Raw genomic sequence first — 14,886 nt, 5'->3', positions numbered from 1 at the left:
GGCTTGTTCATATAATCTGATTATACTTATGCTAGAGGCCTAGTGCATTAAATTGTGCACTTAGAGGTGGTACCTCAGCCAGCCTGCGCCCCCTCACAGTGTGGGAGCCCTCGGACATCCTTAGGCTCCTGCCACCCGCCACTGCTGCTGCACTTCCAGCCATGAGCCTGGCTCAGGGCTCTGGCTTAGCAGCACTTCCCCTGTGGGAGCACAGTGACCACCAGAGGGCAGTTCCTGCATTGAGGGTCTGCCCCTTGGTGGTCAGTGCACATCATAGCGACTGGTCATTCTACTGTTTGGTCAATTTGCATATTAGCCTTTTATTATCTAGGATATGAGGTCACAATAAAATTGCTGATAGAGTTGATGGCTTTGATTGACAGCTCATTTCTGTCATTTAAACTAGCATTTTAAATATATGAAAACATAAATGATTTTAGCTTAAGCACTTCATTACCTGTACAGAATGTTATAGAATTTTTTTATTTCTGGACAAATGCCACATGGGACATGTGCTAGGATCTTTTTTTCTCTCACCATTGGGATATCATGTAGTGTTCTTTACGCTTTGGTCAATACCGGGTATTATTATTATTATTTTTTTTAAGTTTCCAGTTTTGATTAGTAAATATTATTATATTTCATTATCTATTAAGTAAGTATTATACCATATACATTTTTCATCTGTGATTTCATTCTTTTTTACCTTTTTGCTGGATCTTGTTAATGTTTGGCAATATATTTGTAGAATATCAAAGTCCAACTGGACAAGCTCGGAGAGCAGATCACAGTCATTCACAAGAAACAACCAGATGTTACTACACAAGCTTCTGGACCTGAAGCTATTCAGATCCAAGAGACACTCTGTCATTTGGATTCCAACTGGAATGGAATCAACAGGATGTATAATGATCGTAAAGGGTATGTGTAAATTAAGTTAAATTTTAATTTAAAAAAATAACTATAAGCTCATGAGCCATGACAAAGGTCACATGTACATTAAGATTAATGAGAGTATGTTTCACATCCTTGGAAGAGGCTCTGTTTAATAAATTGTGTTGAGTGTAGTTCCTTAAAGAAAGAGGAAAGAGATTACATATAGGTAGGTGATCATTTGCAACATAATATCTTAATAATTAAAGGAAGCACCTTTAATTTTAAATATCTAAATAGTCTCCATTTTCTTTAAAATAACTTAAGGGTTTTCATTAATGTTCACTTTCCCAACATGTTGATGATTAATGTGAGAGACAGGAACAGATAATTGGAATCCATATATAACCACAAACTCTTTAAAATTAACTTGTTAAGTAAAATGATTTTGAGCCTCCGTCTTTCTAGATTTTGACCAAGCCTATTAATAGGTGGAATTAAAAAAAAAAACACGAGGAGATTTTTGGCAGTAACTGGGTATATAGTAGAAAGGCAAATAAGATGTGAAATAATAGCCCAATATAAAGTACCATGTAAGAGAAAGTTAACACAGAAAAGTACATCGGAAAACTTTAGAGACATATACACAAAAATTAGGCATCATGGTCTTCATCTTTTTTGTTTTGTTTTGTTTTGTTTTAGCCTATAATCACCTATGTGTGATTATATAATCTTTGAAAAGATATCTTTCAGTGGCCTTTTGGTATATTTATTTGTATGGATTTTTAAATTCATCTGTATGCATTTAGAGAATATTGTTTTAAGTATACCTTTATGCATACTTCTATCTAATTAGACTTGTTTATTAGATAAAGATTAAATTGTTAAAAGTAATAACATCTTAAGGCTCTGCATTGCATTATGAGATTGGTTATTATACTCTTGCCAACAGTATATGTGAAAGTTAACCGAACACTTGTTAACAAGGAAAGGTTGTTTGTTGTTTCTTTCAGACCTCTGCCAATTGTATAGTGAAGATTGCATCTCAATGGATTTTCAATTCTTTGTCAGCGACATTTCAATATTCTTACATATGTTTAATGGCCCCAGTGTTATTTCTTCTGTCAGTTGTTAGGTCATATCTTTGCTCAGTTTTCTATTATGGTATTACTATTTACTGATTAATTTGTAAGAGTTTTTTTTTTCTACATTAAGGATATTACCTATTCATGTTTCTTGTTTATTGCTTAGTCCCAGCTTTTCATATGCTGTCTAATTTTGTTAACGGTATTTTTTGATGTATGGGTTTAATTTTACATAATTATACTTTATGAGTCTTTTTCCTTCCTGATATTGGTTTGTTTCATGCTTACAAATTACTTTTTGTGTGATATTAGTTAAATATTTATGTATCCTTTAAAAACAATTTTTTTTGATTTAAAATGATCATTTAATAGCTAAGCCACCTGAATTTTATTTTTAAATATGTTTTGTATTAAGGCTCCAGGTGGGTGGTTCTATATACTGACTGTTCAGTATCAAGCCTAGGGACCCAGGTAGGCAATGGTAACGTCATCAGAAACCAGGAACTGAGGTGGTGAATGTTTTTGGGGAAAGATATCAATGCCAGTTGCAATATTTGAGAAAGCAAATTTGTATGTTTCTAGATTAAGGCTTGGATTTTGAGTCCTTTGACTCTCTGGAAGTCCATAGACCTTCACAATTCCATACTGCCTCCCATATGAACTGACCGTGATCAGAAAGGAGGTGATGACTTAGTGCCTCCTAGTTGAACATTTCTCTTTCTCTCTCTCTCTCTCTCTCTCTCTCTCTCTCTCTCGCTCTCTCTCTCTCTCTCTCTTTCTCTCTCTCTCTCTCTCTCTCTCTCTCTCTCTCTCTCTCTCTCTCTCCTGTCTCTCTCTCTCTCTCTCTCTTTCTCTAATATACGGATATACTGCTTAGATTTATTTGGTTTACTGTTTATATTCTCAGTGTCTTTGGAGTGCCTTTCTAGCAACATCTTTTCTTTATTATTGCAGCATCCCCAAAGCTGAAATTGTGGCTGTTATTTAGTTACTGCACATTTTTACCGAAGACGATAAATATTGTTTTAATGTTTTTTTCATAGTATTCTGTTTGAAGTGCTCTTAATTTTGTCATGCCCAATAGAATGTTGCTTGCTATGGGCACTTAACAAATATTAACTACATTTTCAAAATTATGTTCATGGGAGAAGGAAAAATAAACATTATTTTAGAGTTAGAGTTGTCAGGGATTATTTTATTATTTTTTAAAATAGTAATATCTTTTTATTATATAGAGTAAGAATTTTATTAATATTAAAATCTCAGGGGTATCTTCCAAGCCTTTCCCAGCACCACTTAACAAAATGAAAAGGCAGAAGGAAAGTGTTTAGGATCTGACTGCAGTAAAACTTATCCTTCTTTATACTTATTTTATACATTCTAAATATGACTAGCACTGGGCTTTGACTTTATCTTATTTCTAAAGGAGAGAGGATTAAATGGGCAACTCAGTAGTCCTTTGTCTCATTGCCTAACCTGGGCTTTGCAGGCACTTCCATACTGTACTATGGATTAGTCATTGCACAGAGGGTGTTAGTTTGCTAGAGTTACCTTAATAAGACACCACAGGCTGGGCGGCTTACTCAACATACATTTATTGTTTCCAGTTCTGGAGGCTGGAACTCCAAGATCAAGGCTCCAGCAGGGTTAGTTTGTATTGAGGCCTTTCTTACTGGCTTGCGGTTGGCCACCTTCTCCCTGTGTCCTTCATGTCTTTTTCTCTCTGCTTTTTTCGGACACAGTGAACGATATCTCTGGTGTCTCTTCCTTGACTTATTAGGATACCAGTTGTGTGGGGTTACGGCCCCACCCTTAAGACCTCATTTAAAAAAATTACCTCCCTGAAGGCCCTATCTCCAAATAGTCACTATAGGGGTTAGGGCTTCAACACATGAGTTTTGGGATCACTATTCAGTCCATCACACAGAGAATAAGGGAGGGAAAGGAAATTTTGAAGTATTTTGGCATTTTGGGTTCTGTTCTACCTGAGAAGTAAAACACCATAATTTTTTCCCTAAAAGAATAGAGTAATCATATTTGACATTTCATGGTATTAGAAATGTTAATTGTTGAAAGTTGGGTGGGTTAACTGCCTGTAGCTAATCCATCTTGATTTTCCAAACTGAAGAAGGCTGTCTTTCCAGGTAATAAGCTGCCTAGTATGTGTGCGTATGTGTGCAGGCATGTATGTGAAAGAAAGGGGGGTAGGATGGTGCTTGAGCCAGTTTCTTGGTACGACACCTTTCTCTAAAAGGAATCATTAACTGTAATCCATTACGAAAACTGATCTTAGAGCAGTGAGTTGTGAATTCACTGATTTTTGAAGCTTTCAGTTTAAATTAGATTTGAATTTATTTAGAAAAAAAATGTTTCAAAGCAGTCCTGGAAAGTTTGGAAACCTATTTTATGTTCATTTTTGTCCTCTAGTTATGTTGACAGGTCTATGGAAGAATGGATAAAGTTCCATTGTGATATAAATGACTTTGGTTTGTGGACAACGGAAGCTGAGGAGTTACTGGCTGATGCCTTGGCTCCAGATGGTGAGAAAGCCAGGGCGCACCAGAAGGTGAGTGCTCTCCATCACAGGATGCAGATCTGCTACTAACTGCCATATTCCTTCCTTCTTCTTTTTTCTTTTATTTCAGAGAGGAGAGAAGAGGGAGAGATAGAAACATCATTGATGAGAGAAAAATCATTGATCAGCTGCCTCCTCCATGCCCTCCACTGGGGTTGTGCCCTGTTCAGGAATCGAACTATGATCTCCTGGTTCATAGATCGATGCTGAACCACTGAGCCACACTGGCTGGGCCATATTCTTTTAGTATGTGGCATTTAAGATATATTTCAAAAGTTAGAGCTAAATATATGAATTTTTAGATGCATTACAACCTGCAAATTTTATTCCAAATCTATTTTTCAGTCATAAAGGCTTAGGAAACATTATTTACATTTTTAATTAAATTTTCATGAAATTTAATTAAAAATACTCTTTAGTGGCTAATATGAAAAAAAAATATTAAAAAAACTTATATTTATGCCCAGCCAGTGTGGTTCAGTTGATCTATGAACCAGGAGGTCATGGTTCGATTCCCAATCAAGGCACATGTCTGGATTGCAGGCTGGGTCCCCAGTGTGGGGCATGCAGGAGGCAGCCAACCCATGATTCTCTCTCATCATTGGTACTTCTTTCTCTCTCTCCTTTTCCCTCCCTCTCTGAAATCAATAAAAGTACATTTAAAAATTTTAAAAAATATATATATATATTTAAAATGACACACGTAAAATTTTGTACCCAAGACTAAGGCAGAAAGATATCAGCATACCTCACCCCTGTTTTCTGTACTTAGCACTTATTGCCACTTCGTATTTTTGATAATTATTATAAAAGTAAATTATTCGTGAGCTATGTCAGGGCAGCTGCTCATGTAAGTCTAATTCAGTCTTGGAAAATATAACAGTAGCAAAATCAGTTCTGCTAATAAAATAGGGCTTTAAACATAACGGTCGAAAAGCAAACAAAATTTCAATTTACCATTGTTAAAAGATTTTCTCTTTTATTATATTTTAAAAATGTATTTCATGGAGAAGATTCATGAGGCATTAACAAATACATTTATTTTTTCTCATATACATGTTATTTTTAGAAATATAGATGAGTGACTAAATTTAACTTTAAAATATTCTCTTTAAATCTGTTGCTTAAAAATTTAGAGACCAGTGAAGCAATGTCTCAAGAAAATGCAGTTTACCTATCTGTGGTAGGACATAAGGGCATATGGATTTATTTTTCCTTTTGATATATGCTTTCAAGCACATATTTGGGAAAAGTTAAGCAATCTAATTTAATCAAACCTGATTGATGCTTATGCTTCAGTTGTAAACAGCTCAGCTGCTATTTTCTCTATATTATTTATTACCCTGTTTCACCCTATGACATCCACAAGCGTGGGTGAGATTTCAAAATGGATTTTGTGTAGTGCGCTTACTGAAATTTAATGAAAATCTTTTTAAGTGCCTTTTTCATGAACATAATGTATCCCATGACTTTGTTCCTCTAGCTGCTAGAGTCTAGCATGTAAATTAATGCCTGGGAACCTGGGGGATTCCTTGCATCAGGAAATGTTAACTTAGTGTCAGAATTCATCTTGGGCTGTCCTCTGTTGTAGGCACTTGAGGAAAGCATTAGCAGTCACCAGCCCGGTGTTTCAGCCCTCAACGCCTCCTGGGACGGGGTTGTCCAGAGACTCGGCCCCACGGATGGGAGCGCCTTAAAAGACAAGCTGGACCGCCTAAATCAACGTTGGGCTGCGATCATCGCAGAGGTGAAGGATCGGCATCCAAGGTGACTGAGCCTCACTAAGCTAAGGGCACAAGGATAGACATTTAGGGCAGGGCCTTTTAAAGATACAATCAGAGAAGTCCAGAGTTCTCGTGTTGCCTGATATTACTGACAGTTAAGACCTGCACTGTCCATGTTATGCATTTTAGAACCCTCCTCCTAACTGAATGTTCAGGCTGTCCATGAAGTCCCACTTTTTGTGCAGTAGGATACACGTGAAACTTGCCTTGCTCTTTTTATTTCTGACTGTTGATTGTGATACGGTGACCATGTGGCAGGAACTGGAAGTAGTTGAAAGAACACTCTGGACTTCTGGTCTGAAGATCGGGGTTCAGGGTCAGGCTTCTCACTTGCTCATTTCCTGACTGGACCTTGGGATCTTCATTAGTAATCCTCTTGCTAGGTCGTTCTTAGTCACAGGGTGTGCTGTGCTCATATATGTGTCAGTGCTTGGCAAATAATAAATACCTCAACTCTTCCAGGTAACAGGATACATATGATGTATTGTTGTTTGTTCTTATGCTAAATTATGTTACAGTGTCCCAGATTTTATTAGGGTACCTTCTGGTTGTAAACACTTTTCCAGTGACTATAAAGTTCAACATTATACATGTGCTATATATTGCTTTAAAATTATTTTGAAGTTATTTTCCTGAGATGGTTAATAACTAATGGATAATTTCTAATTTGCTTAATACATTCTGTCTTATGAATGAGCTTTTTGGGGTGGGTTAATGGTAATTGTAGGCTAAAAGTTTCCAGGTACTTTTTCCTGCTAATCTTAACTCTGTAGATGATGTATTATTTTAGAACAATGCTAATATTTTGTGAACGGCCAACCTAATATCTTCTTAAGTCCAATACAGGCATACTTTGGAGATATTGTGGGTTCGGGTCCAGACCACTATAATAAATCCATCATCACAATAAAGCAAGCCACACATATTTTTGGGTTTCCCACTACATATAAAAGTTACATTTAAACTATACTGTAGCCTATTTAGTGTGCAATAGCATTTTGTCTAAACAATCCATTATGTACCTTAATTAAAAAATACTTTATTGCTAAAAAAATGCTGACCATTATCTGAGCCTTCAATGAGTCATATCTTTTTGCTGGCTTGAGGGACTTACCTTCAATTTGTAAGAAAATGCAATTCCTGTCAAACACAGTAAAATGAAACACAATAAAGTGAGGTATGCCTATATTATAACATAAAATATTCAAGTATGACTGTTTGGCCTTTGGTTGTTTTTTATAGAATAACAACATCTATCATTTTGTGTGTTTTGGTAAGAAGCAATAGCAGTTTGGGTGTCTTGGTTGAGAGTTTGCCACAGAGCGGAGACAGCGTTTGGCACCTTGTACACAGGCCCCATTTAACTCCCTCGAACTCTCTGCTAGTACAGGGTTGAGGAGCCTTTCCTCTGCCAAGGGCCATTGGGATATTTATACCATCATTTACAGGCCATGCAAAATTAACAACTTAAAAATTAGCCTGCTATATTTGGTCAAATGTTTAATTAACTCACCCCTAATGCCTTGGCAGGGCCAGACAAAATGATTTCTCGGGCCTTACAGTGCCCAGAGGCTGGGAGTTCCTCAGGCCTGCTCTAGGCCACCAGCAGGCCCATTCGTACAGCTTTACAAACTGAGGCTCAGAGAGGGGCGGTCCAAGGTCTCACACAAAGTTATTGATGATGCTAACTTATGCTCTCAAGTGCAGTTCTGTACAAACTTGGGAAGGCCACAGACCTCTAGCTGAGTTTTCTCTCTGTAAATAAGAACTGGGATATTTTCGTAGAGGAGTGTCATAAGAATTAAATTAGAGTGTTTGTGAAAAGCATCTTTCCTGCAATGCCCCCTACTGGGGCTCGAGCCTGCAACCTGGGCATGTGCCCTTGACTGGAATGGAACCTAGGACCCTTCAGTCCTCAGGCTGAAGCTCTGTCTACTGAGCCAAACTGACTAGGGGAAGAAGAAAAGATTTTAAGGAAAAAATGCTATGTTCTGATGAAGATGCAGTGTTGTCGCCAGGTGGGGTGATGAGCCATGGCATTTAGGCCTCTCAGGGGAAAGATCCTGAAACAGAGCTTTGAAGTATTTATACCATTTCCCATACATTCCGCCTGGGGAGGGCCTTCTAGGGAAAATAAGTAGAACAGGCAAAGGTGGGAGGGAGGCATGAAACAGTATGGCAGGGGAGAGACCTGCCAAGGTTAGAGGGAGACGAAGGTTCAGGGACCAGGGCCACGATTGGAAGCTGAGGTTCTTAGGATCTTCTATGCCATGCCCATGAGTTTACATGGGGAATCTTTCCAGCTTGAAAATTATCTATTTGCCAGGTCTTCTAAAGAAAAGGATGTACCCACTGGCATAGTAGATATTAGCAACAATACAGAAATTCTAAAGCTTTTTTCAAATGGATCTCTGTGAGCTGTGCTAATTATAGCTTCCAGAACTAACACATTGAAGCCACTACTTATTTTAATTTTTTTTTTTAAAGAAAAGAATAACGTACCTCTTCTCCAACATCTGATATTTTAACTAAAGTGCTTGTTTTTATAAATTCGTGGTTTAACATCACTTCAGTTAGTCATTTATCTTAACTCAGAGCCACGTTGGCACTTTAAGAGCTTAGATGTGTACTGTTATCATAGTCATCGAAAAAGCGCACGTTTCAATCTGTTTTGTATTGAGTGCCTGTAGTTAAATAACTGCACAGGTCAACAGCTCACAGTGTTATTTCTTAATGAGCAATTGTTGTCTACTGTTAGAACATGAATTTAAAGCTTGTTTTTATTCATAAGGATAACGTTTAAAATGTAGATTATATTTAGCTAGTCTACAGATGAAAATTTTGTGACTCAAATAAGCAGTATTGAAATAACTTGCTATTTTCCTTCATAGGTATATTTTCAAAATACTAAATTAGTCATGATTATGAAACATGAAACATTTAAATGCCAGCTTTTTTTTTTTCTTTTTTAAATGCAAGTCTATAATAGTATTTTAGGTGTTTCCAAAGTAGTTATTTTAGTGAAATACTCTTTGATACAGAGGGTAAATTACCTGTTTTGGTATTTTTAGTCTTAACAATAGTACTGTTCTTGATTTTTTTGTTTTTAATTTTGAAGCAGTATTTCCTCCTAATGGATACTTAAATTTAAAAACTTGTGACTTTCATTAGTTTTTTAAATATTAAAATACCCTCTTTTAAATATTACTGATTCTCTACTAAATATATATTTATTTAGAATATATATTTTTTTGTGGTTGAAAAGACAAAATTATAGCCATAAAAATATGGTGATACAATGTAATTTATTAAAAAATTGCATAATAATTTACATTATTAGCTATAAAATTAATGATACCACCCCAAGCTCTAAATAGCTTTCAAACCCTTTCTTAAAAATAAATAATCTTCTTTGTCATATGAGTTCTAATCATACTCTCATCTTCTGACACATGGATTATATACTTATAAATGTTATTCTTATAACATTTAAATGATCTAATTAAGACAGTTTCTTTTTTATATTTATAATAACTATTTGTGTCCTTATGTCCTTTAAAACTTTTCTTTATTTTCTAGATTTCTTTTTATGAGTAGGCTATATTTAAATATCAGTTTTACTTTAATGAACCAACTAGATTTCCATTTTCTAATACTTGTAAAAAAATTCCATTTTCAGTATCCTTTCTTTCTTTCCTGTGAATAAAGTGGAATAATAGTTGCCACCTAATGTTAATAATATCTCATGTAATGAAGTTTTTCTCTCTCTATGGAGTAATTATGTGCCTTTTCTTATACTTTTAGATCAAAACACTTTTCATGGTTCTTAAAAAGTCTATTATGTTGAACAGTGGGATCTAGCTTAAAAAATTCTTATTATTAAATTTCAATATAATATTCATGATGAGAGAAAATAACAGTCTTTAGTTTCAATGTTTTTGGATTTAATAAAGGAAGAATTCTTACATTATCAAATAATTGGCATTGCAGAATGTATACATTATTATTGACACATTAAAACGTATTGAAATAATTATCAGGAGTCATTTCATTTGCGGCTTACTTAGTACGGATATGCAAGGCAAATGTTTGCTTTTCTGCTTAATTGGATAATTTGTCCCAATATTTTTCAATAATATCTTCTTTTAGAATATATGGGAAAAATGAGCAAATAATGGAATATAAGAGTAGAACAGATGAGATTACCTGTTGGTTAACAAAGGCCGAGAATGCTGTGCAAAAGAGATCCACCACCGAGCTGGAAGAAAATTTCAAAGAATTAACGGTAAGTGGTTTGTCTCTACATTTGCCAATTGTTTTTTGATGCACGCACAGTTACACTAAAAATAAGATAAAATATTACAAGGAGAAAAAGGTAAGAAACTTTGTGCTTTGTGGTGTATGTCGTGAACTTTAAAGAGGGATATCTTGGACTTTCCCTCTAAAGAGCAGCTGTCTTTTGTTCTTGCAGAGGTAAGGCTTCCCTAATAGAAATGAGAAATCGTGTGGTCTCAGTATTAGACCTAAGGTTTTTAGGATACTTTAAGTAGACATTATCATTGTAGAATAAATTATTGCTTTGAAGTAAAGTTTTTGCTTTTGGATTTAGAAGATAATTGCTAATTACTAGCTATAAAGTTGAGTTTTGTAGAAACAAGAAAACTCTTAAGTGACTTGAGACCCAGGGTCATGGTTGTATTAATACAATCTTTTCTGTTTATCTACAACCTACAAGGGTTGTTTATAACTGTTTATTTATGCTACATATAAAATACGTAAGGATATATAAATAAATATAATCAAATAGCCATAAATTTTATATCTTTTTGTGTTAAGAATTGAAAGACTTATTGCAGAACATAAACATACTGTGTCCATATTTTTATTTTATAAAAGAAGAAATTGGGTGAGTATGTGAATGAACACAAAGGCATGCATCAAAGTTTGCCTAAAAGGATGCCTACTAGAGATTTTGTCTAAAGAAGTAAGATTGAGGCATTTTGGAAACTATTAGTAACAACAAAAAAATACTATGTGGGAAACAATTACTAAGTTTTCTTTTCAAAATGTGACATCAAATAGCCAACAAACTTGTTCCTGTTTTAACTACAAATTTCATTCATTTTCTTGGAATATTTGTGGGCCATTGCAAAGGGCAGGACAGTACAATAGGATCTGTAGAGATGAGGTAGAGAGAGATGCATCCAACCCTTTTTATGTTGTTTTGGCCTTTCATTGGAACGGACATCATTTGCATCATCTAAGAACAGAATGTTAAATTATCAATGTAGATAGGAGAGGATATGACTCTATTATGAGACAGGGAGCACCCAAGTGCACATTGCAGGAGGTTGGTCGTTCCCGTGTCAATTACAATTTGTTGAGATATGTTCAGGCTTCTTAGAAGTTTATTGTCTACTTAAGAAGTTAAAAATTTACATTTGTAAAATACCCAAAGTATGTTAGTTTCTAATATAGTTCTTGAACTTTCTCTAGTATGACACACTTCTAATCATACCTCTCTTCTGACACCTTTAGGACTTAAACCAGGAAATGGACGTGCAAGCTGAGAAACTCAGATGGCTGAATAGAACTGAACTGGAAATGCTCTCAGATGAAAGTCTGAGTTTACATGAAAGAGAAAAAATGTCAGAAAGCTTAAGAACTGTGAATTCCACTTGGAATAAGGTGTGTATTAAGAATTTCTTTATGGTAGAATCTCACTGATTTTACTGTACGTAGGCGAATTATGAATGTCCAAGAAGAACCAATGCTGACTGTGCAGAGAATTCCAACAAAAGCACTTTGGGAAATACTATTCTGGGATATTTAATTCATCCATGCAGTCATTCATTCCCTGAATAGGGTTTAATCGAACTTTCACTTTACGCCAGTCACCATTTTAATACAGCAAAGAGTATGTCACTCCTTCTAATCCAAAGAGTTTATTGTGGGGAGACAAGTAGCTAAGCAATTATAACATAGAGGGATCCATAGAGATATAAAAGTAGGGCATATACCTGGCCTTAGGGGGTAACTGGATGGCTTTTCAGAGGAGATCATTTCCAAGCTAGTTTGTAAAGCATGAATAAGAATTGGAAAGATGAACAGTGGGGGAAAGGGCACTGCAGAGAGAACAGCAGCAAGTGAAATGGTCTAGAAGAGACAGAGAATGAGCACAATGCACTTGGGTCCTGGAAGTGACTCAGCATGAAGTAACAAATGAGTGATGCTGGCAAACATCAGATCCTGGAGGCCGCACCATGCATCACAAGGAATTTAAGCTGTGTCTTGAGAACAGTTCATCGCTTTGAGAGCAGTGGGCAGCTGTCAAAGGTTGTAAAGCAGGAGAAAGTTACCTTTTGTAAGCTGACTATAGCTGCACTATAGAGATGGATGGAGTGATCCTAGGATGGATGTTCTTAGGATATCAGGAAGTCAAGTAACTCCTCTTAGCAAAACCCACTATCAGATCAGGATAGCTGATCTGGAAAGATCAATTATAGGGTCGGCAACTAAGTAATTGCGGATTTTTTAAAGAAAATCAAAGACAATTTTTTCATGGAACTAAATAACTTTATTCTGTAATGTATTGCCCATTTTGATCAATGACCTTTTGCCATCTTTCAGGCAGCATCATAATCCCACGTTCAAAAAACTTCTGGTTTTTATTAGCAAAAAACTGAATCAGGTACGATTTGACATCATCATCATTATTGAAATTTTTACCATTCAAGGAGTTTTGTAAAGATCGAAACAAAAAGTAATCAGATGGTGCAAGGTCAGGACTATGTGGTGGATGTGGCAAAACATCCCACGCAAGCTCCATTAATTTTTGCCGAGTGACCAAAGATGTGTGTGGCCTTGCATTGTCATGATGGAATACAACACCTTTTCGATTTGTCAATTCGGGCCGCTTTTCTTCAACTGCATTGTTTAATTTCGTTAGTTGTTCAATGTAGACATCAGAATTGATCGTTCGGTTGGGTGGTAAGAGTTCAAAGAAGACAATTCCTTTGTAATCCCACCAAACTGATAACAAAACCTTCTTTTGATGAATATCAGCTTTTGATGTTGTTTGAGTTGGTTCACCTGGCCTGCTCCACGATCTTTTCCGCTTGATATTGTTGTAAACAACCCATTTTTCATCGCCAGTTATCAGTCGTTTTAAAAATGGATCATTTTCATTACGTTTCTTTAGCAAATCGCAGCTGCTAATGCGTTGCGTTAACTGTGATTCTTTCAGTTCGTGAGGAACCCATGTATCGAGTTTTTGAACATAGCCAAGTTGTTTTAAGTGATTTTCAATGCATGTCTGTGATACATGAAGCTTCTCTGCAATCTCACGTGTTGTACTGTGACAGTCCGAATTGATTATTGCTTTGATTAGGGCGTCATCAACTTCAACTGGACGACCAGAGCGTTTTTCATCTTTGAGTGAAAAATCACCAGAACGAAATTTGGCAAACCAATTTTGACACTGCCGTTCTTTTAAGGCTTCGTCACCATAAACAGCACATAACTTTTTATGAGCTTGCGATGCGTTTTTCCCTTTGCGGAAATAAAAAAGCAAAATATGACGAAAATGTTCCTTTTGATTTTCCATTTTTCAACGAACGCCAAACGAAAACTACAAAACAGATCAAAAAACTTTTTTTACTGATTAACAGCTGAATAGCCAACTATCAAATAACAAAATGTGTTTTACATTTGTACTACGTCTGCAAACCTAAAAATTCAACTGAAGCCATATATGTGTGAAACCCGCAATTACTTAGCTGCCGACCCAATAGTTATTAACTCTGTAAAGGAGGTTTCAGGAGACAGATGATGACTTAGATTTGGACATGTCTGAATATCTAATTGCCAGACTGAAAGTATATTTTTGAGAGTCCTTGGCATCTTTAAACTCTGTGTGGTAGATGTAACCATTAGAAACCAGGACCCAGGGAGAGAAGCCTGAGTCAATGGTAGAAACCAAAACTCCTACCCTTTAGAATGTTAGCATTTGATGGATGGGCAGATGAGAATGAGCTTATAAAGGACACTTAGAAGGTCAGAGAGAGTGGGAGGAAAGTCAGGAATACAGACTGTTCAGAGTTCAAGGGAGGGTGTGTGACAGCATTAAATGTTACAAAGGGCCAAGACAGCTAAGGACTGAATGGCGTTCTTTTTTTTTAATTATAATTATTTTTATTTTATTTTATTTTTATTTTTTTTATTTCAGAGGCGATGGGAGAGGGAGGGAGAGAGAGGCATCAGTAATGAGAGAGAATCATTGATTGGATGACTGACTCCTGCATGCCCCCTGAGACCAGGGAATGTGCCCTGGCTGGGAAAGGAACCATGATCTGGTTCATAGGATGATGCTCAACCACTGAGCCACACGGCTAGGCTGGATGGCATTCTTGATAGTAATGTTGGTGGAGTAGGGTCTTAAGCAAGACTGCAGCGGTAGCAGAGCTATCACGTAGGGTAACACTTTCTCTTTAGGAAACAAGATCACCTTTATTTATATGGTACTCTTCTCTTTCCACTTGGCCGGATGCTATAGGTATCCGCTCTGTGG

General features: G+C 36.2%; 1 protein-coding gene and 1 long non-coding RNA gene across 2 annotated transcripts; both read left to right on the top strand.

Annotated features, from left to right (window-relative positions):
• Positions 1-846: 846 nt before the first annotated feature.
• Positions 847-6,169, top strand: LOC311624355. The gene is made up of 3 exons (XR_014795296.1): positions 847-921; positions 4,386-4,524; positions 6,125-6,169. It is a non-coding gene; the product is annotated as an uncharacterized lncRNA (long non-coding RNA).
• A 27-nt stretch (positions 6,170-6,196) lies between these two features.
• Positions 6,197-12,565, top strand: LOC311624354 (utrophin-like). The gene is made up of 3 exons (XM_084887425.1): positions 6,197-6,300; positions 10,467-10,602; positions 11,856-12,565. Exons 2-3 carry the CDS (start codon positions 10,492-10,494, stop codon positions 12,042-12,044), a joined length of 300 nt encoding a protein of 99 aa, XP_084743551.1. The 5' UTR covers positions 6,197-6,300; positions 10,467-10,491; the 3' UTR covers positions 12,045-12,565.
• The last annotated feature ends 2,321 nt before the right edge of the window (positions 12,566-14,886 follow it).

The sequence above is a fragment of the Pipistrellus hanaki genome (assembly GCF_964339955.1).
Source record: "Pipistrellus hanaki genome assembly, chromosome: 6".
Classification (NCBI taxonomy): Eukaryota; Metazoa; Chordata; class Mammalia; order Chiroptera; family Vespertilionidae; genus Pipistrellus; species Pipistrellus hanaki.
This window is presented reverse-complemented; position numbering and strand designations above follow the sequence as displayed.